General features: G+C 35.8%; 1 protein-coding gene across 1 annotated transcript in view; it reads left to right on the forward strand.

Annotated features, from left to right (window-relative positions):
* Positions 1-23,138, forward strand: part of RPRD1A (regulation of nuclear pre-mRNA domain containing 1A) — a 43,117-nt gene extending 19,979 nt beyond the window's left edge. The window contains exon 7 of the mRNA XM_042869020.1: positions 21,027-23,138. Within this exon, the coding sequence (XP_042724954.1) occupies positions 21,027-21,176 (150 nt within the window). The 3' untranslated portion in view covers positions 21,177-23,138. The remainder of the gene's footprint in view (positions 1-21,026) is intronic.
* Positions 23,139-25,887: the final 2,749 nt, after the last annotated feature.

The following is a 25,887-nucleotide window of genomic DNA, read 5'->3' on the forward strand; positions in this document are numbered from 1 at the left end:
TTTTACAGTATGTAAACAGTATTCACATTCTTACACTCACACATCTGTTTATAATTGTGGTTACTTAGCATATAATATGCTCAATTATTTGCACTTTTATTTTATGATTGAGCTTTATAGCTCAGTATAACTTGTCTTCTTGGGAAATTTAATTTTGTTGTTGAATTTTATGGGTAAAATGTAGCTTTGGAGTAAAAGGATTTTTTTGCTCTCTTCGTTTCCAGGTTAATGGTTAATGGCAAAAAAACATTAAGCTATGAATTTAAGGGTAGTAGTGGTGTATTATAACAGACTTTGGTTTTCAGGTTTGTTTGTTGTTTTTTTTTTTCCTTAGTGCAAGACTGGTCTACTGATTTCTTCTACTGTGGCTTTAGTTAACATTAGGGGCATCACAGGATCTTGTGCTTTTTTTTTTTTCCTCATACTTACTTAGTACCTTTTGTATATAAGCTTGTTTCTTTCTGCGTTAAATGAACTTAGAATGCCACGTTCAATCATACACTTTTCACACTTTTCTACACTGCTTTTTGTTCTAGGGTGGAATCTTCTCTGCAGCATTGTAGATGATCTGTAAATTCCTAACTGTGGCAGAACTGCAGTGTCTCGAGTTAATCTTGAATTAGAACTGAACTGTGCTGTAACGGTTATTAATAATGCAGTGATTACAGAGCTATTAGTTGGGAAATATTAGGAATTTATCAAGGTGTATCCATACTAATCAGGACTGTTTTGAGTATTCTAGATCATCTGATACTTTCTTGGAAACAAGTCTCTGTGTAAGTAGTGATAGACAGATGTTCTCTGCTGTGGTCTGTTTTGACATTTTCAATCATATTCATTTCTGTTCAGGGTTGAAGCTCAAGGAATTTAATCTGGCTTGAGAATGCCTTCAGTTCAGGATTGTACACGATTTCTGCAGAAAGAGATAATTGAATGGAGGAGAATGGGATGTTGGACCCCTTTGTAAAAGCAAAGAGGCTTCATCAGATTTTCTTTGATGTTGGCCCAGAAAATAGTCTTCACTGTAATTTATTTGTTTTGTCTTTTGAGGAATGTTTGTAGCCATGATCCATCAGGAGAAGATTGTAGAGCAAGGATCTCTAATAAATAGATTCACTTTATTCTAGTTCTCCTTATAGGCTGTACAAAATGAAATTGGATTCAGAAACAGACTACTGTGTTTAGAGACTTCTGTAGGCCAGTTCAATGCCCTTCATACATTCACCTTGACTGTTTGAGACACTTCATGAAACGTAAATGTTTTGAAGTTCTAGTCATCTTAAAGTTTAGTTAAACAATGCAAGTCCTTTACTGAATATAGCCACTGATGGTCAGAGAAAAATAAAATCCAGTGAGCTTATTGGCTTGTATTACCAGAAGGTGATTGGAAAGAATTCAGCAATTGCTACAGTACCCAAAGTTTACTTGAAGTTAAAATATTTGAAGGAAATGGTTTAAAGCAAGATAGACACATCTGTTATATATGGAAGAAGTAGCTAAGCATGTTTACAAAATTGCTCTTTTTTTTTTTTTTAATGTAGTTGTTTGTATGTTTCCATAAGCATTTTATGTCTCTACCCAAAAGCAGCAGGATAAAGTTGAAGAAGTGAGATTTTGTAGAACTAATTTACTGGATTGGAGTGGAGAACAGCAGCTCTTAGGTCCAATACAACAAAGTCAAGTTTGTTGGTGATTTTTCTTTCTTTGCTGAACCCATTTTATGAGAATGATATTTATTTGTATCATTTCTTAAAGCAAGCCTACAAGTGTTCTGTGCTTGACTAATGAGTATCAATATATTTTATAGTAGCTAGCAACTGGAGTCTCAGATAGATGGTACGTAATTTCCCAGTTTGTATCTAAAGGAGTGTTAGATTTCAGAGTTTCTTTATTCTCAGCACGACAGAAACATTTGAAGATTTCTGCTTTATCAGTTAATTTACCAGTGGTTTGAGTAAAGATCCTGGCTTTTCAAACAGATTGGGCAAGTTTTAGATTACACTTTGCTTATTCCTGTAAAATAAGGATAACTTTTTACTGCATGTTTTAAGGCATTGCTTATCACATTATTCCAAAATCGAAGTACATTAAATGATAAAAATGTTATAACTTCTGTATTCAGGAAACTTTTATTTAATCTATTTACTATTTGTGAAGGGTGGATTTTTTAAATGTCACTCCGCAGCATACCCTTAACTCTTCATTTAATGAAAAACAAAGTAAAACTACACAGATACTTATGATCTGGGGGATCTTTTGAATTCTTCTCTGTAAACCTCCAGGGGAAAGATACTGGTTGTATCTAGGTGAGACTTGCTGCTGTTAATGAGTCCTTTAGACAGTGCTCCTGGCTGTTGTAAGCCAAAACCAAAATGAATTAATCTGTTTATGTCATCTTCAGAAGAACAGGTTTTACAGGTACATAATGGATTATTTTTTATGCAAACAAACATCAAGAGAGAATTGGAAAGTGGTAATGGAATAATCAGTGCAATATGCTTTATCTGGAAGTACTTGAGGTTTTTGAAGGACAGCTGGAAACTGGACAGTGACTTTTGGGTGATTTCTTCAGTAGATGTTCTTTGCATTGACCAGACATGTTGCTTTGCTGAAAGAAAAAAATCTGGATTTAAGAAACGTTGAAACTGTAGCACCTGTTTCTGTCAGTGCTGATCATGTTGTGCTTTCTTTTTTTTTTTTCCCGTAAAGGTGTAGTCTTAACTGGAGGTCTTAACTTTTGTTGCAGTTTAAACTAGTTAGTTCCCCCCTCTGCCCCAATGTTTTTAGCAATAGAACTATTAAATTTTAAGGACAGTTATTCTCTTTATTTTGAAAACAAAGTCAACAGGACTATAAAACTGGCTTGTATACTTCCCCCACCCCTTCCCAACCCAGCTGAAATCTGCTTTTGGAATTGCTGATGCAACTGCAAGTTAAAAGAAACATTAGAGTACATCAGAATGACAGGTTGCTGTGTTAGAGGAGGAGGGGGGAAACTCAATGCTAAATGAGATTACACGGCATCCTTTCTCACTTGATTTGTCAGCTAAAAAGGAAATATTTATAAACTTTCTTCAAGAGAGAAACTTTGAATGGGGAGGAAAAAGGAAGGGAAACTTTGAGAAAACTAATCCACAGTTTGAGATGATAGCATATACGTATAAGCAAGCTGGTTAGAAATCTGTTTCTTTCACTAATGTCTTTTGGTACTTCCATTTAATGAGAAGATAAGTCATTGTGTAGCTTCTGTAGGTTCTGCTGTGCTATTTAGAGGGAATTGTGTCCTAAATAAAGCCAGTGTCATTAGGCTGATACTCGGGAATCCTGCTTGGAAATTTTTTCTGCCATCATTAGACATAGAAACCTTATAATAAAACCTTTGTCCTAACAAGCTTCTATATTGTTCAAAGGGAGCACTGTTCCCAAGTCACTCTTTAATATGACCTATACCTGTATCTCACTGCACTTCTGGTAACAATCTGGTTGTAAAGGCTGATGAGAAATACTACTAGATCTGACAGAAAAAAAAAAGATAGATGGTTAGAACATCAGCATGCCTTTTGTCAGCTTTGTTGAAATAACACAAAGCAGACTTCATTCAATCTCAGGTACAAACTTCAGATGTTTCCTCTTAAAGACAGTATGTCTTTAGGTACAAAAAGGGTTTTGCATAAAATCTAATACAGAACTTAATAGCACTCAATGTTTGCGGACAGGGCTAACACTTTTCTGAAGAATTTGAATGTGTGCAGCAAGGAACTAGTCTACTAGTGGACAACAGCTACATGCATATTAACATTTTAAAGAAATCTGCATCTGCTCTGGGTCTTGTTTATAGTGCTAATATTTATCGCTGTCTTCACAAACACATAAGGAATTAATCCATTGTCTTCCCTAATTGTAGGCAGCAGTGAACATCTTCAAAGCTCATAATTAAATACATCTTGTAACATGAAATAATTTACTATTCAGTGTCAGTTTAGACAGTTCTTACAGGAAGAAATGGTGACTAGTACAAATAAATTTGTAGGTACAGGTGTTGTCTTATGACAAAAACTGATTAGAATTTAAATATATATATATATTGTTCTGGAATGCTTCTGAATGTTGTGGTGTGTAAGGACTGCAGTTTCCATGAGTTTTCTTAAACCCAGAGCTTGAATTGAAATTGTAGATCAATTCATCAGTTATCTGTAAAATCTCACTTAAAAAATAATAATAATAAAAAATCATATGACTAAGATAAGGACCATTAAGCATTCTGATGAGAAATTTCTTTTAGTTCATAACTGAACTGTTTTTAAGCAGGCATCAAAACAATTTTGTTTCCTTGCCTCAAATTCTTGACCATATGTAATGGTACTAATAGTTTGTGACCATGTCATACATCCTGCTTAAAGAAGCTGTTTATGAGGCTTTGAACCTCATCTAGTGGGAAGTGTTTCTGCGACAGGGAGTTGGAACCAGGTGATCTTCAAGCTCCTTTTCAATGCAAACCATTCTATGATTACAGTCTCTAGTCTGTACCCTCTTTTCAAATACCAGCCGATTGTCTGAAGGACAATACCTTCAGCTTTTCCATTAATAATGGCCACGTCTATATATGCACTTCTCTAAAAACAAAATAGCTACTCATAATGAGACAGAATTAGCCAACAGGTAGTTCAGGTAGTTTAACTGCATCATGATAGGGAGATTGTCTTGTTAGACCAGTAGTTTTCCACTGTGCTTTTAAGAAACCTATGCTAACTGTTTAAGTAGCAGGTTGTGTAGTTGGTAACTTCTCGGTCTTTTCACTGGAAGCTAAATGGAAAGGGCAGAAATACTGTTTAGGTTCAAATAAACTGAATTTTACAGATCAAAACCATCATATTTATATGTCTAAGTAAGTGTATTTCACCTGTGCCATTTTACTTAAAATTCACATGTAATCAGTTCTGGTTCTTAAGGAGAATTCAAAGAATAGTACTGATAAAGTGGGTCGATTCATGGGGCGTTAAACTGAGAAAGCCAGCTGAGAGACAATGAAAACTGTTAATTATGATTCTCTTGGCTTGGCTGTTGCTGAAAGAAATCAAGTTTTTAAGATGTCTCTGTCTTTCTGTTAAAGTGTGTAGGTAAAATAACATTTTGAAGAATCTTCCATTTCATCTTGTCACTAGTAGCTTCTGGAGTTTAAGATTGGCTTTAGGTTGAGGACAGTTTAAAAACTCCAGCATTGACTATTGACTTTTTCTTGAAGCTGAATTCGTACACTTTGGACTGTGTAACCAAATGTTAAAACATCAATTTCAGCAGCAGTGAAGAAACAATGTAATCCACATTCGTTGTACTTGCCCCAGTTAGTGTCTCAGCTTGATAGCTATGGAAAGAGAGGTGGGAAATTCTGTCATAGGAGTGATCTTTTTCACTTGGTAGGGTTGTGAAGTGATCCTTTCACTTTCCTTAAAGTTTAATACCAGACCAAAATAAAGAGGAAAAAAACCTTCTGCATTTAGGTTAAAACAGTTGATGTTTTTTAGTTCTGACGAAGGAATGGTGAATTAGTCTGCTTTGGAGTTGTTGAAGCTTTTCCCCTGTCAAGATCTGGAAAGCTGTGGACTAAAAATGATGGAAGTGAAAAGTAGAATACAGGGAAACAACTTCTGATGACATACAAATTCTGTAAAGGATAATAGAAGTCTGTATGGTGTCTTGGAATTACATTCTGGTATGTAGTATGAAAATGTATCTCCAGGATAAAAAGTGCATTAAGCTGACTCATGTAGAGAGAACAAAATACTTTTTTCTAACACTTCCCAGCTGGTGCTGGCAGTGATTAGTGGAAAAAGGGAGCATGTTGCAATTACAGTAGGCTTGTTAGTATTGTTTTTATCTGACTTCTCAGGAGATGAGACTAAAGCAGTCATGCTGTCAGTCCATCATCTTTTATTGGCCTGGGAAACAAATTTAAAAATAACTTATTTCCTTAGGTTTGGTAGATTTATTTTTGTAGGTGGCTACCGAAGGATTATTTTAGTAGTGTTTTTCCTTCTATCTGCTGTCCAGTCATTGTGTGTAGCTTGGAACCAGCCATAAGCTCCACTACTTTTTGCCAAAACAATGAATTGGGGGATATATATTAGGGGTGTTTAGGATGGGGAGGGAAGAGTTGGAAGGGCACACTGTCTGGGAGTTACGGTGAGATGGAAAGCTGAGCTAACTGGTATGGGATTGAGGGGATTAGCTGCTTATTTTTAGAAATCAAACACCATCATTGTTCACTGAACAATTTTCTACCCCATGCTGTCCCATTTTGTATAGTGCTACAGAGGGTGAAAATATTTGCATGTGATAATAGAGCTGAAAAAGAAAATACTTCTCTGAAATTGTTAATCTGAAGAGACTGTTTTGAGCTTCTCTGCTTTATTTTTGCTAGCTTTGCTTCACTATTAGATGAAATCTTGTTTTTGCAAAAGCACCTAATTATTTTTTGTCATCTGTGAAATGGATCTCTTGACGTGTTCTCAGTGTTTTTGGTAACTTGAAAGTAAGTTATGAATTCAAACTAATATAAAAAACTGTTCACGTAGTTACCAAGTACCCTGATATGTCAGGAAAATAAAGAAAAATCTGCTACCATTCCTTTCTCCAAATGAAGAAGAGCTTCAGTGTTTGAAATGGGTTGTTACATACTTAAATGAGAATATCTGGAACACTTTACTATTGAAATATTAAGGAATTTTCAGTGACTTGTTCCTTGCACTATTACACCACCCACCCATTTTAACCTCCCCCCAGAAAAACAGCGACAAGAATTCAAAACAAAGTAAACACAAAGAAGCTTTGTGGGATGATCAGAACGTTGTTTTTGAGATGCGTAGACAGAGGAGGAAGGTAACAGGCTTCTTAGGCAGAAAATTTAGTGAAGAACATGAGCTATACATTTTACATTTTTGTTAGCAAACAAGACAAAGACTATGAAGACATAACATTGGCAACATTTTCTGAATTTCCAGCAACAGATTAGTTTCTTGGTGCAGATGTGATCAGTTATCTGCATAGCAGGATTTGTTTGCCATGGCTACAGCTTTGTAAGTGAGGAAACGGTTTTGAAGTTGTGTAGCCATCATGTGCAGTGGTTTTAAAGCCCTGCTGCATGCATTGTTTGGCTGGGGAAACATGTAATGGCTACTTTGTTAGTCATTATATTGTCTGAGAAAGAGTGTCACATTTTCGAAGACGTGAACTGGAAACCATTAGTATATGTTTGGGTTTTGAGTTCACCATTGAAAAGATTTTTGAAGTAACTTCTGAAAGCAATGCATTAGCAGTATATAAAAAACAGCAATAGAACAAGAAGGTTGGAGAAGGAAGATTTACATCTGACTGTTACAGCTCAAGTAGGTGCTTCCTTTACTCTAGTTCCTCAGATTTAGACTCGTAGTACCCTTTTCCATTCTTAATTGCATTTTGTTGTTGTAAACAGCATCCTTTCTTAAATCACTGACTTTCAGATAAGATTAGTTTTATTCTGGCCCAAATACTTATGAGACAGCAAAGAAGGTTAATTTTTGTAGTCGTTGTTCAAGAGTTCTGCCTATAAATGAGTTATTGATTTGTATGTGAAGTTTTGAGCTACTAACTTCTTTAAATTGAGCCTTTGAGCTATCCTAATCTGGATAAATGTATAAGCCCTTCAGATTATGAAGACAGGTTAAAGCAGAAGATGTATTAGATGATAGAACTCCCCTAAGTGTTACACTGTAATGCTGCAAACAAAATTTTAATGTAACTTAAATCTAGGCTGCTAGTAAGCACAGTAGGAGGAATTATTTTGCAAGGACAAAAAATAAAAATTCAGTAGCACCCCACATCACATCATAATTCACTGTGTGTGGTTTGTCCCATTGTTACTTCTTTTTTCCTCTAGTCGCTTTGCTCTCTCACCATGCTGGGGTCAGTAAGAAAATGCTGAACTCCTCTTCCTTCACCCTTCCTATCTTGGCTTTGGCTGTCTTCATACATACCAGGACTCAACTGTGAGGCTGAATCAGATGCTGTTTGTTTCTTAAGGGATCACAGGATCAAGATGAAATCTGGTTTAAGTTTCTCAGATATTCTAGAAGCATCATACAGTCTCCCGTTTAAAGTAGCCTGTTTTCAGATGGAGATGGAGATGATGATTAACGTCCATCAGCCTTTATGATCTGTGGTCAGAAAGTGATGGTCATCTCTAACCTCAGAATATTTAATAGTTAGTAAAGCAAGCTGTGACATCATTATGCCAATTTCTTTCCTAAGTGCTTGGCCCACCAGATTCTATTAATCATTTGATATTAAAAAAAAAAAAAAAAAAAAAAAGCCACAGAACTTTATTTTAACAGATAGTTAATAGGAAACTTCTGGCCACATCTTTATAGTTTTTCATTTATTTATGATTACATAATAACCAGTATAAGGAATGGATGCTGCATTTACCAGTAAATCACCTCTCCCTTTTCTCCCATTTTCTACTTTCTGTCCTAGGAAAACTATATTTTTGATGGCAGAGGAGATGGCTTTATTTTTTTTATTTGTTTGTTTTTAGAGGAATATATTTTAGCAACCTTTGGTTTTAAACAGTTTTGATAGATAAACTGCCACTGTCATAGTATTACATACACTATTTAGCAAAAGCAATTTAGAAAGCCAGATTTTTCTTGTGCTTGCTCTTTCAGGCCACTTAGTGAAACAAGTGTCATTTCCAGTAGAGAAATCCATCATTTAGTATAGGGAGATACTAGGTACAAATCCTATGGAGGGAACTAAGCTTTGTGTATACTTACTAATTTGTTTCATAACACAGCTATAGCAATATTTGAAGATGCAGGAGTGGCAAGTTCTGGTTTAAAATGTTCTTATCTGTGGAAGAAAACAGATGTTCTTGCTAAGTCAATTTATTTCAAAGCCTTTTTATCCTGAGGCTGAAAGACAGTGGAATAAAGTGCAAGTGCTGTTGTGGGTGCAAACACAAAGCATAAAGTACAGTCACTATGCATACTGGGTTGTTCTTGGGGGAGCTGTACAACCTGGCCATGCTCCACCATCTCAGAAGCTACTGCAGTTTCATCCAGTGTACATCTGCTTCTTTTTCAGACTTGTTATATTCAAGAACTTTTATTTCCTCGTTTTCTGCATTTCTTACTGTCCCATAGTGCTATCTTAGAATACAGATGTCAGGAAAAGGTTTAGTGGGGCTAAGGGACCTTCCAGAAAGTAATCTTTAACTCTCTACTCCTTTGTTTTGGTTTCCTGACTCTTCTACAATTAATAGGGACTGTCAGTGAATTCTCTCAGTACAGGAGGAGAAGGTCATCCTTCTACCACTGAAAATGCAACAGATAGCTTCTTCTACAGACATTTTATACTGTCCTTAGAATTTCTGGAAACAAAGAACCTTGATAATGTTTTGTTTTTGTTTTTTTTTTTTTCCTTCCTGGATGATTCATGTTTTCTGCCTTGTGCTGAGAAAAACATCAAAGTTAATTTTGTGGAACGCAGATCTTTCTTTATTCCCAAGCCCACAGTCCATTAGAATTGTTATTGTTAATACTAATTCTTGAGTCCTGCAGGAATCCTGTATTATCAGGCTAATCAGTGCTTGTAGGTTTGGATTTCAAAGTCTTATGCAACTGCTTTTCAAGCCAGGTTTTCAAATCCTAAGTTTCAAGATAAAGAAGCTTACTGTCACTGTGCTAACTAGGAGTATCTCATTTTTTTCATTCCCATCCTCTGTGCTCTCTGCTTACATGTGTATAACTTGGCAGATATCCTAATCCCAAATCCTTGAAGCCATGCTGGAAAGCAGCCACCGTAGTCAGTGAAAATTAATGTTCTTTTCACGCATTGTGCTCACAGAGCATAATGCACAGCAGCAGTTGTAGGTTATAACTTTATGCTTCTGTTCAACGTTACGCAATAATTCTGATGCCTGCATGGGTATTGCCATATGCAAGCTCTAAAACAGTGCTGATGACTTTAACTTCAGTTTTGGAGTTACCTGCGAGTCATCGCTATGTTTTATCATCTTCTGGTGTCTGAAAAACTAACAGTTGGTTTAGACAGTAATTTAAAAATACCAGAAATTTACAGTAGTCGCTCTTAAAAAGCATGAGTAATGAAGACTGAGATGTACAGTGTAGGTTTTAGCCATCTGCAGTTATAAAATGTTCAAGCACCACATTAGCTTCATTCGATGCACCTGGCAAAGGCTCAGCATTTAAATATGTACATTCTTTTTAATTTCTAAAAAACAATTGTACTGTGGGTGAGAACAGTACTGTGCTGGTCTGACAGATCTGTGAGATCTGAACTTACATTAAAACTGTTTCCATGTGAGACACCTCTGCACTGTCTAGAAAATGTTTAACATCAAAATGATTTCTCTCCAGCTATTGCATACAGAATCATTTGCTTGCTCAAGCACACTGCTTCCTTTTTCATGGCATGTGTTGGTTCAGTGACGCTTTCTTGTGGTATTCTGTTAATCTAGCAGAAATATGCTCTGCATTTGTCTTGAATCTTTTTTGCAAAAACAGCAAGTTGCTTTCCGTGAACAGTGGCAGAAGTGTGTTTGTGTAGCTATAGCTGGTTCTTTTTAGCTGCAAGAGATGGGCAATATGCCCTCTTAATGCCAGCAGCAGCTGTGTGCCCTCTGGCTGCACTGGACTTGCTGGGCTTTTGCAGTGCTGGGGAGGTGAGCTCTCCATAGTGACTGAAGCCTCAACAAGCCTGCTCAGCCCCTTCTGCTCACTGTGCCTGTCTCACTTAGTTTTCCACTCTGAGATGGCTTCACAGGGTGCTGGTAGAGAAATCACCTTCTGCTTTACAAAGTGAGATTTCCCAAAATTGTTTTTTAATACATGGTGAATTCTGCAGTCATTCCTTAAGGTTGCATCTCTTGCTTAGGTGCAAGACTTTGTATTTTATTGTAGATCACTATTAAACAATTTTCTATGAATGTACCTTGGATTTAGAGCTGTTTGCTGTCTTGAATCAACTACACAAGGCCCTTTGCATGACGGTTACATTGCAGAGTGAAAGCAAAGTGGCATACCCATGCTTGATACCTGTACCTCAGAGCAGGCTGAAAAAGCCCAGAACGCATACATGTTTTTCTTCATAAGCAGTTTCTCTGTGCCGCAACTGATTGCATCCGACAGACCGCAAATGATAGAATGTGTTCTGGCAGGCTGGTTTTGCAGTGCCCTAGAGCCTCCCAGGGCAGCATGTGGCACAGAAGCCAGTGCTTATAGCTCTTGTCCAAAACATGGCCACAGGCTCAGACCTGCTAGTTTTGTTCTCTTCACCATCAGTAATGATCTGCTGACAGTTTCGCAGTCGTTGGATGTGAGGCTTAATTTATTATTTGATTTATTTATTTTTATTTCTTATTTATTTATCTTATTTCTTATCCCATATTCATGGGATATCTGAAAGTGTGTTCTTAGGGTCAGGCCAGTTTTAATTAGCTAGAGTGTAAGTAGAGAAGAAATGAACAAGTATTTAACAAAATCTCAAATTGTCCTACAACACATGTATTCATTTTGTCTTCTATTCAATTTGCCAGAGTGGTAAGCCTGTTCTGCAGCAAGAGTATTAGCTCTATCAAGCTGCAGCAATAGCCTATATTGCTATTTCAGTTCTTATTTTATCTGGGAATTTCAAGCAGCTTGAAATTCCAGAGAAATGAGACAAATGTAATTATTTGTTTTCTAGTCTGAATTTCAAATCTGATAAAACCCATATACTTGCCTACTTTCCTAAGGTATTGTAAGGAAAAACACAGTTTAGAGAATTTTTAATTCCTATTTTAGTATGTAGAAATGGAAGTAGAGCCAAAGATCTTCTGGAACATTTAATACAAATGAAAATAGTGTCAGGTTTGTGAGACTGAGTTTTCTATGAATAAGAAAGAAATTTGGATTGTTTGTCATGCAAAAAAAAAAAAAAAAAAAAAAATCTAGAGTAGAATACTAGGTGACTTGCACACTGATATGCAAGAAAGACTTTGCAAATCAAGGATTTTAAGCTATTTGCTACTTCTTGTAACTCACTGTTTTTGAACATCAAAATCAAGAGTCAAAAGTACATACAGGAAAGGAGCTGATAAAAATGTTTCAGAGTTCAGATGTTTTATTACCACCTACTGAATAATCAAGAATTGCAGTTAATAGAATCTATCAGAAAGATCAGAATTTTGAAACCTTTTAATGATTCTTCCTTGTTTCCCCCCATTCCAAAATTACATTTATTATAAATGGGATGTAGATGGAAAGAACTGGAGTACCTTTTCCAGTATTTGCTTTTTTCCTTTGTGAAACATCTGTTGATTTACTTGGGTTTTATTCGCAAGTTTCTTAGTAATAAAGTACTTAATTAACTATACTCTCCATGTGATCTGATCTTCAAAGGTTACTTCATCTGTGCTTGGATAAAAACCGAGACCTATAAAACAAAACCCATAAGTATCTTAGAGCTTTTACATGAGCAAGGGCAATCATTTTAAAGACGTTTTTAGTGAAGTACGGGTGGTTGGGATGGATGAAAGATGTTTTAATGAGTTAAGGCAGCAGAGATAGAAATGATCGCTAACCTTCAATGCACGTTTACTTCCATTGCTAGATCACAGAAAGATGTGCATTAGTGATATTATTTCTGGTTGTCAGCTTTGGGGAGGAAAATAGTTCGTAACGGACAAGAAAACAGTGTAAATAGTTTTCCTTGTTCTATTTGATGTTGTTTACTTGTTCTTTGTCCTGCTTTCTGATGGAACTTTTTCTTTTCTGATTGCTTATGATTTCTACTATGGCAATCTCTTTCTACAACCTCTTTATTATAAAATAAAAATGTAGTGATTTGACTAATTTGGAATTGGGTTAATAATGAAAAAAAAAAAAAAAAAAAAGAGTGGACGTGCCAAATTTGCTGCCTGACTACTATTCCCCCCCCCCGCCCCAATGGGAAATTTAATTTTTTGGGTTTTCTTGTAACTGCTCTGTGTTCTCAATTGATATCACTTCCCTTATGCACAACTTTCTTATATTTAGTATAACATATAAATGTCAGGATACCTACTGTTGGTGTGTTGTACTCTCAATCCAGCACTATCTTTCTTAACATTCCCATACCCATCACTGAGCACTGGATTTGAAGCATCTATTTCACACTCATAAAAATAGAAACAAAATTACCATGCAGTTTATCTTACATAGGCAATTATTGTCATTAGTCATGTAAACTACAGTTTCATTTCTGAAGTGATGCTGAGCACTTTCAATTACCATTAAAGGAAATCAGACTTGTGAATACTTGTCTCTCATCTGCAACTAAATCTTCCTTAGATTTCATACCTACAAAATGGATATATCTACCTACTTAATGAAATTGTGCAATGAATTTTTAAGTATAATATGAAATTGTCTAGCTGATCAAATCTACTGGTGTACGATCATTGGATGATCCCATGGTATCTCATGGTTTGAGATCCAGTCTTTAGAATCACTAAGAAATAGCCACATGCTCTTCAGATTGCATAAGAATAGTTTATGAAATGAGAAAATAAGTGGGAGATGAAAATAAGTAGTTTGCAGAGCTTGTTCCAAATGTCTTTTGCCCAGTTTATACAGATAGACCTGGTCAATAGTATTCGGCTCAATTACAGCAGAAAATTGAGGTCTTCCACCTGTTCTTTACACTTGAAATATGGTGGATTTTACATTGCAAGTCAGTAGAACACTTCTGATTCAAATATTTTTCATACCTCTTTTTCTTTTTTGCCTTGTTCACAGGTGAATGGCTTTATGCTACAGTTGGAAAAGGTGTGATATTGATCTGTTTTAAGCTTTTTGCTGCTCAGATTGAACTGCTACTACTACTACTTTGCCTTGCTGTAATAAATTCTTGATTTCATTACTTCTACTTTGTATGTATGCTTTTGAAAACAGAAAAGATAAGCCTGAAACATTTGTGTCCTGGCCAGTTACAGATAAAACTCCTACCTAGTGACCTGAAGTGCTGCTCTCCATCTCAGATTCACTTTTCACCTCTGAAAAAATTGCATGCATATTTTCAGTTGCCCATTTTTCTCTTTTAGAGACTAAACATCAAAGTCATGTATTTGCAGTTGGATGCTCACAGCACTGGTTTTAGAAAGATGAGATGCAAATGTGGAATCAAGTCAGAACACATCTTTGTAATGACCTGCACATGACGAAATGAGGGATCTGTGTGATACACAAATTTAGAAATGTACATTATGTACAGTAAATATTTGAGCCTGAAGACTTCACACGTTTGTTCCTAAATACATTAAATACATTGCTAAGGACATGTTTTTTTTCCAATAGACTGTAAAATTTTCTCATGCAGAGATTCCTTTGAAGTTGAACCCTGATATACTATAATTTCTTTCAGAGTATTTGTGAATAGGTGAAACTTTAAGAAGTTATCTTGAAGCCTGAGGCCACTTCATTTTTTATTTTATCATTTTCAGAACTTTTCTGTTTTATCTCTTGTGTGTCCTTATAGAGTATCAGCTTGAATATTTGAGCTCAGTTGCACTGAACTGTACCGAAGTGCCTGATTCCTTGCCATCAGAAGTTCTTATGAACTTTGTTCTATTAGACAAGATTTTAAGCTCATGAATTCAGAGTAATTTAAACATCTCTTGGAACTGTGTACCTTCAAGTTTATTATGATGGTTATATTTTAACGAGGTAAAAATCCCATATTGGATGACAACACAGAAAATTAATTTAACCTTTAAATTTAACCTTTTAGTATTGGATGTAAATATAAATCAAGTAGACGTAGTAATAATGCTTGTAAGTTAGCCTACAAGTCCCTGTTTTCTTTAACTTTCCCAAATACTGACAAACTTTTTGCTAGCACAGTTTTCAAGGATAAAGCTTAAGATGAGTTTGTAATGAAACAACCATTAAAAAATGACCTTTCCTTTGAGATGGCATTATTAATGTTCTTTCTCAAAGTATAATAGAGTGGGGAAACCATTCTTTTTATCAGGGGCAGCCATTTTATTATGCAAATAAAAATCAATGTGGATTTAATGAAATTACAAGCCACTGGAAAATAAATCTTTTAATATGTTTATCAGTGATTTTTTAGACATTATTGACCTCCACAAAGAGCTTTCTCACTAGAGAGTTTTTTTGTAGCTTGGGCAAAAGAAGACTTCTCATGTGATTGCAGCTGTAGAGAGCTGGTCTCTAGGCTGGCCGTGGACCAAGGGTGTGGTATGAGAGCAGAGAATTTCTTCCTTAGGTGGATTGTCAGTAGTTCCTGTGAGTTTGAGTAACAGGGAAGAGAAGCTGATGGGTTTGAGCACAGAACTTGGACAAGTGCCTCTAGAGCCTGGCACTGGGAGCCACATACTAAAGAATCAGGACTAGATGTTACAGTAAAGAATGAAATACAAAGCCTGGCCACGGAAGAAAAAAGAGATCAGCTCATTGAGAAGAGAGGCAGTGACTGACCAAGAAAACAAAGCGTCATGACAAAGCATCATCTGATGTAGATACTATGTAGGCAGAGAACGGACAGGCTGAATAAAGGACTGTGGAGAAATACATGGAACTGGAATCAGAAGCAGCCATGCCTACAGACCAAGCGGTAAGTGCAGACCAGGTCTGGAGAGAGAGGAATTCACGTATAGGAGGTGAATACAGTCATAACAGTGGATAAGAAAGGCATTGAACAGCCTTGTTGGACAGAAAGGTGTTCTGCGAAGAGTACTTGGGGAGCAGGGATAGAGACTAGGAGTAAAGACTGGAGTAAGTGGGGTCTGAGACCCAAGACTAGGCTGGAAGGAGATGAATAAAGAAGTTGTATTTTGAAGGAGTGAAAAAAGCAGTTTGTGACCACTGTGAAGGTCTTTGTGTTTCTGGTACTTAACCTTCAGATGGGAAATGTCTTGGTAAAATGTGCAGTTTGAAGATCTGTAGTGTATTCATTTGTCATCAAAAGTTGCTTAATGAAGCCCCTGAGATGGTCACTGATGTAGCTTGTGTGTTTCAGACTTCTGAGTTCACTCTTTCTTGTTGCTTCATTTGCAAACAAGCCAAGGAGTCTATAATATTTTAAGTTAATTTTAAAAATTTGCTTTGAAGTGTTAAATTCTTGGCAGTTTAAATTATTAAAAAACCCCTAGATACTGCAAATTAGAGGATGCATTACCAGCTCAAAGATGTTTCCTGAAGAACAAATTGTGTTTTGTAATGGTGAAGTATGCCTTTAGGAAACCTGTAAGAATATTAGTAAACCTGTATAGAGCAGAATTTGAATATCATACTTGAGACAATAGATAGAATACCATGAGATAACCAAAGCAGTCACTGCTGCTCATTGTTTCCGTGCTGTTTATTTTGCAGCAGATGTGGTAAGGCCTGATGGCAAACTGATGTGGATGCAAACTGGCAAGTGGGAGTTTACTTTCAGAAATCTGTTTTGAGCTAACAGGCAAAAATGGTAATTGTAATGGAAGATTATCCAAGACAGTCCTATGTGATTTGTTAAAACTTTAGCTTGTGTGTGGTGCATACAGATTTATTCAGACTCTGTTCAGTGTTTTAAATGTTGTTATTTTAGTATATTGTTCATCCTTAACAAAGAAGCTGAACTTTTAATCATATTAGTGTGTGATGTGAGCCATGTTGTGTTTTTAAGGACAGCACAGAATTTAGCTGTGCTCTTATATTTTCTGGAGTGATAGCAAGGCTTACCTGGCACCTCTAAGTCTACTTGTGCTTTCTTGCGCAAAAAGCTCCAACTGGGGGTGGCATTAACCTATACATAACTGCTGTGTGTCTTAACATTGAGATATCAGGACGTACTTGCCTTTGTCTGAACCTTTGCAGGTTGTTAGCAATGCGCACAGCCTGTGAGCAGCCTTTGTTCCATGGTACAAGGCCTGTGTCTGCACCTGAGCTTGAGAGGTTGGAACCGGCCTTGAAAGTCAGTGGTCTCAAACCAATGTGCCCACCACCACAGAAACATATGTATTCTCATGCCCAAAACTTCTGGTAACTCTTTTTAGCCTGTTTAGGTTTGTTTTTTGCCCTTTGTTTTATGAGTGTTGATTTGCACCTTATCTGCTGTGTTTTTTCACTTGCTTGCTTGTTTTTTCCTATGACCAGCAAGAGTGCAGATAAACTATTTGTGTTTTCTTCGAATCTTTTATTCCTTCTTTGGAGTCAGGCATGGTGAGAATTTTTGTTTGTTTGCTTTTCTTTCCCTTTTAATGTATTTGCTGCCACACAGTATTTTGATGCACACAGCAGCAGTCGTGATCAGATGGGAGATTAGGGTCATTTTAATGTTGAGAAGGGAACGCATTGCCATTACTTTCCAAGTAGCACGTCTTTAGCTGGAGCACATCTCTTAAGGTAATTGCAGAAACTCTATATTTTTCAACCTATTTCAGTTGGCCTTCCCACATTTTTATTTTTCATAATGTTAGTATCTGATTAATCTAAAATTACTTGGCTTTCTTGCCTGCTTGTTTTTTTTTTTTTTTTTTTTTTTAATTTTTTTTATTTTCTCTCAGTAGGGAAATGCTGTTAGTCTAGATGTTGGATCCGTATATTCTTAGCATTAGATTCACAAAATACTCAATTCCATACTCAATGCTGTCAAGTAATGGAGACTGTAGGAGTCTGTGGAATTCTAATTAGCAAAACAAGTTGTTCTCATTATCTCATTAATTTATTTCATGACTGGAAGTACCACAAATTATTGCTTGAAAGTAAGCTTAGCTTAGGCCATTGAAGAAATTGAAGGTAATTTAATTCTATACATCAAGTTGTGCATATATCCTAAGAACAAAATTGTCCATAGACAGCCAGTGATGGAAAATATGCACTGTGCCAGAAGAAAACATTCTGCTTCTGTCTGTTCTTGACTGTTTGAAGTAAATAGCTTGAATCTTGCCTCATTCACATAGAGGTAATTTGAAGTATATGTTGAAATCAACATAATGAAAATGAAACTGAAGTTCTCCATGAGGATTTCTGTAGCTGGGAGTATCAGCAGTATGGGTAAATTGTTGCTCAGTTGTGTAGCATTCAGCATTTCCAACAGTATCAAAAGAACCCTACTTATTCTCATTCCTGGTCTACTGCTTCAATTGCCAAGACAAACTCTCAGCAGATATATCTAGGAATATGGATTTATATACACATGCATAATATCATAATATTGTTATAAAAACATAAGGCTTGTATTTGCAACTGGTACTTTTGTTGAGTACTTAATGCTTTCCCACAGTCCAGGACTACACAGGTAATACCAGGACTATATCAGCAAACTTCAAATTATATAAGCAAACTCTTTCTGAATTAATGATTTTATCTAGAACTTAACTCTGCAAAGAAACTCCTTCAAAAATATTTCAGAACTACTGGGTCATGCTTTTAAAATTATCCCTCTTTTGAACCTGCTCTTCATTCATGAAAACTGGTCATCTTCAGTGATTTCTAGAATAGTTTTGGAAGGGCAAACAAGAAATGTGCCTTGGAGGAGGTGAATAATATTTCTACCCCAGAGGGAAATTGTCAAATATATGTAATTTGTAGTCACAGATCTGACATGGTTTGCGTTACCAGAACTGTATTAAAATTGTATTTACTAGCTTTTCGGTACATTAGTAATGTAATGAAATCTAAAGCCCTATTTATTTTTTTATATATGCTAGTCTTGTAGTATTGCTGTGTCTTTGACCAAGGTTTCTCAGTGGTTTCTATATCTAGGAAGGCATGAGTGTGTTTTCACTCCCTGGAAGTGTGTGTTGCTAAAGGTGTTAGCCAGGGAAGAAGTCTGGGTTAGTACACAGGAGGACTGAATTAATGAGATTGAGATGGGAATTTGCCATCAGTTATATCGATGGAGCTGATTTTCACTAGGCAGTAGGTCTTAGGTGAAATGTATATGGAAAATGCTGGATGTCAGAAATGTGATGTTTACTATGAAAATAATTTATTTTTGGCAAAAGGCAAGTTTAATGGAGTCAAGCAAGCGGTAATCTAATTTAAGGCACATTTCAGGTTTTGTAGTAAAATCCTGAGAGAATATAGCTGCTAAGTTTGATTGGTGCATATTTGCCAACCATCATGCTTTGAACTTAAAGAGGGGTGCAAATTTGCTGTTTCCCAGTTCTGTGTGGAAAGAGTGTACTCAGTCGAGATTCAGCAGAATCAGACAGCACTCACGGGAATTAAGTGCTGGAATTATTTTGTAGTTAATATTTTATTATTATTATTATTATTACTAATTTTAAGCTTATTGAGCATTTTGATTCTGCTCAGAGTTCCACTCATCTTCTCTGTACTGCAGGATATCTTTGTCAACTGAGCCCAGTAAAATATTCATTGCCTTTGGGTATGACTGTGAGGACGCAGTGTCAGGATACAGTCCTTTATTTCCAACCCCACTTGCTAAAATCACTTACACCAGTGAGGATGTTTTGGATAAATGAGAAAAAGTAATTGTTTTCCTAGGAACAATAGGCTTGGAATTATAAGGTATTTTTTATCATCTGCACTGTGAAAAAATGCTGTTTTGCCGTGGATACAGTCACCAAATGTTTAAAGTTCTGCAGGCTGTGCATCTTTGTTTTTTTTCATTGTATTTATTAACCCATAGGACTGATCTGCATGTAATTACTAATTTTTAAACCTTGGTGACATCAAGGAATTTATTTAGTTCTGGAACACTTTGTTCTTTCTATGTGGAGTTTTAATTTTATTTTCTATTTATTTTAAGAAGTTCATTACATTCTCATTAAGAATTTAAGATTTTTTGTGGTTCTATTACTGCCCTTGGGAAGAGGGCCACACAGCCACTTACAGCAGCAAACTTTCTATTTATGTGTATTGGAGCTTGTCCAGGAATTTGATCGTGCTCAATTATGTAACATCTGTACTTCTATATGGGTTCTACACTACCAAAAGGTCTTTTTTTGTCCTTTCGTTTTATTTCAGTCTATTAGCAGTGTAGGCAAATGTTTAAATTTGTGTTTAACTATTTCTTGTTATTCCCAGCTATTTCTTAACTGCAGCAAATTTTGTGAGCAGATTAGAAAGCACTACATTTCATATGTTATAACATACAGTATATTTTCATGCTTTGCTTGCTAATGCTTAGTGTCTCCAGTGAAAAATTTTTGCAGGTCTTTCAACTGTAAATGATCCTATAAACAGCAATCTGATCTTCTTACATTTTGGAATAACTGTTTTTAATTTCATATGTGCTGCTGGTCTTCCCCATTATATCTAGTATAGGTAAGCACTAACTGTATTAAAGTGCACTGCTTTACAGTGTTAAATACTTTATCTTGAATAATGTTGTTTCATGTAAAAAGTGCCTCCTAATCATGTATGAGTTACAAGTGATTTGATCTGTGTTTCAGTACAGTGTGAAGTCCTCAATTTCCAATTCATGAGGTTTCTGAAAATTCAGGGTTAGATTCATAAAATCAGTGAAACAATATATTTATTATGAATGTTAACACCAAATATTTATGAATGGTCAGATTGGTGGGGCTTGTCGTGGTCAGATGGTATTTGGTGTCTTTGTTTTTTTCATCAGTACAAAGTGGAAGTAACTTCTTTGACATCAGTGAGTTTATCCTCCCGTACTCTGTGAGCATTAGTAGAATATGTATGTGTTCTATCCTTAATGGAGTTTCTAAGAATAATCCCATTCTACTAGTTGCATGGAAAGGTGTGTAATTGTGTTAATTACGATTGTTTTCCTTGTTTAATGTTTATGAACTTACAATATTCAAACCATAGTTACCCTCTCAAAGTCAGATGCCAGAGCTGATGGCTCCACCTCCCAAATAATCCAGTTTTCTGGGTTCTCTCCTATGTAAGGATATTGAGTCATCTAACTTGCTTAAGGAATACTTTAATTTGGAAAATGCCAAAAGCAGTAAAAACAAGGGATGGTATTTGTAGATGAATCTCTTGATGAATTCTTCTACATTACAGGAATACAAACGCAAGCTAGCCAGAGTGTCCCAGGTACGGAAGGAACTCAGAACACGTATCCAGAACCTGCCTGACCTCTCTCGACTTCCCAACGTCACGGGCAGCCACGTACACCTGCCGTTTGCAGGAGACATCTACAGTGATGACTGATTGCAGGAATGCCCTTACGTAACCTCTACTTTTCCGTGAAATGAGGGGTAGGTCAGACTGATTGGTACTCTTGTAGTATTATTTTTGTATATTGTTGGAGAGTGTCAGTAAAAATACTCTAATAATTTATTTAAAAAAAATGATTTAAAAAGCTGATTTGTTTACTATTTTATTGGCAAGTGAACATGAGGGTACATTTATAGAAAGTGGCATCTGCATCTATTATATTAAAGAATGGGTAACTATCTTATCTTTTGTACAGATTTTGGTTGGGTGCCCTGTAAAAAAAAAAAAAAAAAGAAAAAAAAGAAAAAAAAACTTGGTAAGATTTTTTCCTATGTACCCTATATTTAATGTAGATCAATATGTAATCAGAGCATACTTCTAACTTGAAATGTTTCAGTTGCTAGTGAGGGAGTGAAACATGGAAACCACAAGCTTATGTTTGCAAGATTAATGCAATTTAATGCAAAGTTGAAAGTAATCTTACTGTCCATTATAGTTAAACTACCCAGTCTGAAAATAAGTCAGGTGGTTTATTTTGATGTAAATGTTAGTAATCAATTTTCTATTGGAAAACATTAATCATGTTACACTGAGTAGATCTTTAAATGACTCAAAATGTTGCAATGTGTTAGTATCATTCAAAAGTCAGCAAAAGAAACTATACAATTGACCATTTTAATTAGATTTCAAAATTGGAACTTTTCTTTTTACAGCTTCTTAGTTTCTAAATTGAGGAACCGTTCAATTATACTCTGATCCCTTTCTGGAACACCTGTCTCAGACTAAAAAGGTTAATTCCAGAGAGGTGAAACCATTTTACAACTTTAATTAAATTGGAAGGTCATTCTGTGAACTATCCCAATTGTTAAATGCCCGTTACTAAATCTGACACTGCTATGCCCCATTTATACATGCAGCAGAACTACACAGTCAAGTGGTAAGCTGTATGGAAGCTCTAGGCCAAGCCACCCTCTTCCAGTGAGAAACCCCAGGGTCAGCATAGGCTTCCATTCTCCGATCTCCACTTCTCCAGCAAAGATTTCTAGATCTTGATGGTCTTTTCTCACAAGGAAGAGAGGAGATGGTTCAGGCCAGTGTTTGAGTTGAACTATGGAAAATTAATGCGGAGTGTGTTTTTTAAAACAACAAACACAACCGACCAACCTTTTGCCTGTCACAATTGTGTCACTCATCTATAGGCATTCAAGCTTGTGAAAATTCCTTGTTTCAGTAAGATGCACCAGCTTTTAACTTCACTTAAGAATCCAAAGATATAGACAGGCATGTAGAGGACTGACAGGAAAGTTACGTTTTCCAGTCATCTGGAGTTAGACACTTAGTTGAGGAATGATTCAAAAAATGCCTACCCGTATCCTTTGGCATTTAGATGACCTTAAAAACCTAGTCTGCAAGTGTTTTGAGTTTGATGGATCATCTGAATATTCATTAATAACATTTTGTTCATAGATTTCCTCGTTTGCATCAGTTGAGTTCAGAGTTCACAGGCTTACCACTCTCTTCTACATGAAAGCAATCTTTAAGAAGTAATCTCTTTTTCCTTTTCAAAAACTGCAACGATTCAGAATAGTCATGGAATTAAGTTTTTGATGCTGGGCCAATCCCTAGAATGTTCTATGTGTGGAATAACATTTCTTTTTAAAATATTTACACCTGCACATAAATACCCCAGTCCAATTAACTTTTCTCATGGAAGATATGAATTAGACTTCAGTTAAATAAGAAAAAAAGGGAGAAAAAAAAAAAAAAAAAACAACACAAACCAACAAGCTCTTGACCAAGCATTCCACAGCACGCAATGTAAGAATATTAATGTCATCACAAATTCTAACTGCTGACAGGAAGGAATGCTGAAAGTAGCTCATGTGGGCTCACCGATTGTCCAAAATTTGTAAGTTAACTATCATTAATCCAGAAAAGTGTTTCTTTAGTTTAGATCTAATATGTGAAATTAAGTAACACTTATTGCCATCTTTTCAGCTTACATTTATGGTGAGAAAATGAACATGCAGGTAATATTTATGCAGCTTTAATATTTTTGTTGCAGTTAAAACCGAGCTTGTAAATTTTAGAAGTCTGTGTATGTGCATTACAGCTGTGGTTCAAGTTCAGCTTTGCTAAAGAACAGCATTGAATTTATTACAAGTATTAAAATAATACAACCCACTAAGAACTATAAAACAAATCATAGAACAGGAAGGATAAATAGTGAGTTCACTGTTGAATCCCATCTGTGGAAATCATTTGTACCCAGAGGTGATGACAAGTGCGGTGCCATGGCTTGCTAGAGCCCATTGAAGGATCTAAGTCATGGATACTCAAAACCACAGGGAATATATTAAACTTAAACTATCTATTCTAATGAACTACTTTGAATGGGAAACTGGTACTGTCTGAAATAGCTATGAGTAAAACATAAATTGGTGAAAAGTCAACATTTGGGAAATTTTCTGTATTGTTGTTGTTGTTGTTGAAAATAAATTTCACACCAGTTTCTGCTTATAATCACAATCATATTCCATATCTTTTTAAGAGTATGTTGATTATTTTCCATTCCAAAGCTGACTTCCAAAGCTTCACAGGAATACAAAGGCAATTATGACTTTCAAGTAAGATTCAGCTGTCTTAATTGTTAGGGAACTCTTATGATAGTCGTAATTGGGGCTTCAAATTAAATTAAAAAAAAAAACAGACTTATTTACTAAATGATTTCTTGAAGTCTTGGAAAGACCTGAAATTTGCTGCTCTGCCTTTGAGGCTTTTCCTTAACTTGTAAATCTTAGGTTCTTGGAGGCAGAACTTTTTCTATTTGATGCTCCATGGAGGGATCCTTAGCTGCCTTTCCCACTCCTCTGTATGAAACACTGCTCATCACACCAGGACTCTTACTACCTTAATTAAAATTTAATAATGAAGTAGAATGCTGAATTTCCTTGACTTCTCAAGAGAATTTAAAAAGCTACAACACTTACTTCACTAGGTTTGTTTTCCTGTTTGTAGTGTTATCTTTGTAATAATGTTGCTTATCTGAAGATAATGCAGAACTGATAAAAGAATTAGGAAAAATCTCAACCTCTTTTTCATTGTATATATGTTTTAATTTTGAGAGAGTGTTATTTTATGTACATATTTTTCTTTATTTTACTGTGTTAATTGTTTACTTCAAGGAGTATTTCATAGTAGTACTTTTGGAAATTATCCCTCAAAATTTGTTTGGAAAAGAGGACTTACCAAAGGTAAACGTCACTCTTACAGCAGGTGTCTCATGTTAGTGGCTGAATGGTATATGTTGGTGGTTTTTTTTATTATTACTTCTACGGGAAAGGCATTGTGTATCAACTAGTTAGAAGATTTATATTGTACTGCAATAGTATATTAGGAGATAACATGGTATGATACAAATGCAGCCCTGTAGTCTCAAGATACCTCCAAATTCTCAGGTTCCAAAGCTTGTTGTGTATACTTCTGACATCTCAGGAAGAAAAGAGGCTGGGTGGGGAAAGTGAGTGCCTAGAAGCTAAAAGGGGAAGAAAATGCCTGAGTAGGAATGAGAAGCAAAACAAATGTCAGTGCTTATAAAAAATGGAAATCACAGTGTGAAACTGAGCAGCACAATGTTTTTTACCTGTTGATGGGATTGTATAATGGAACTACTCTGGGAGCGTTACCACACTGTGAAACATGTGGGTGCACCCTGCCCATCTCTTCTAATGTGGTATGACTCTACTCTCACCAGAATGCCCACCCTACAAAAGGCACAAATATGAAATGTCTGAACATGTTTCATTTAATAATAAATCCTAATAATCAGATTATTTGCTTCACTATATTGCACTTTTATTGAGCATTCTTTGAAAAAAAAAGCAAAGGCAATCCTGCAGCTCTTTGCCGTATGAGAATGCTCACCTTGGAGGTCACTGGGACTGCTTGTGTATTTCTAGTCTTTGCAGGTTCATGCTGTATTTTTGCAAAATGTTTTGGCTACCAAGAACATTACCCCACTTCTCTGGTTTTAGAAGTAAATGTGAAACCCTTAATTACAACAGTTATGGTTCTTAGAAACTGTGTTTCATTGCTCCTTTTGAAAATTATATACTGTGGTAACATTAGCTTGTCCGTCTCACTCAGTTAATGTTTGTGGTAATACATTGAAGCACCTTGGCTAATCCCTATGAACACAAGCCAAATTTCCTGCTTATTATGTATTTTATGTGAGTAGTCTTCTGAATGTCAAACAGAGATCTTTCATTATATTAAATATACATTCCTGTTTTCCTGAAGTTTTAAAAGATAATGTTTTAGGATTTTAACAAACTAATATTCTCTCCCTTGCCAGTGGCTGCTCAGTCTGGTCATTTAGTGATTGCCCCAATTACATGTCTAGGATGCAGTAGTCCCCTGCACAGATGAATATGGAGATCACGTGTAGACTTGATTGCCCCTCTGCAGAGGAGCGCTATTTCAACCTGCTGAAATGTGAGCAAATAGATTCATGTTTTTTCTTCTTTGGAAGGATTGGTGAAATAGGAAACCAGCACATCTAAAATTTGGCTGCTACGTTTACAAATATTTAGGGCCAGTTCTGCTCATTGCTCATGCATATAACAACAGCTACTATTCCTGCAGATAAAGAAAGCAATTCAAATGTAATGTCTAAATAAAATGGAATATATATATTTTTTCATAA

Source organism: Lagopus leucura, unplaced genomic scaffold (assembly GCF_019238085.1).
Source record: "Lagopus leucura isolate 7727_CA_CO unplaced genomic scaffold, USGS_WTPT01 Super-Scaffold_100002, whole genome shotgun sequence".
Taxonomy (NCBI): Eukaryota; Metazoa; Chordata; class Aves; order Galliformes; family Phasianidae; genus Lagopus; species Lagopus leucura.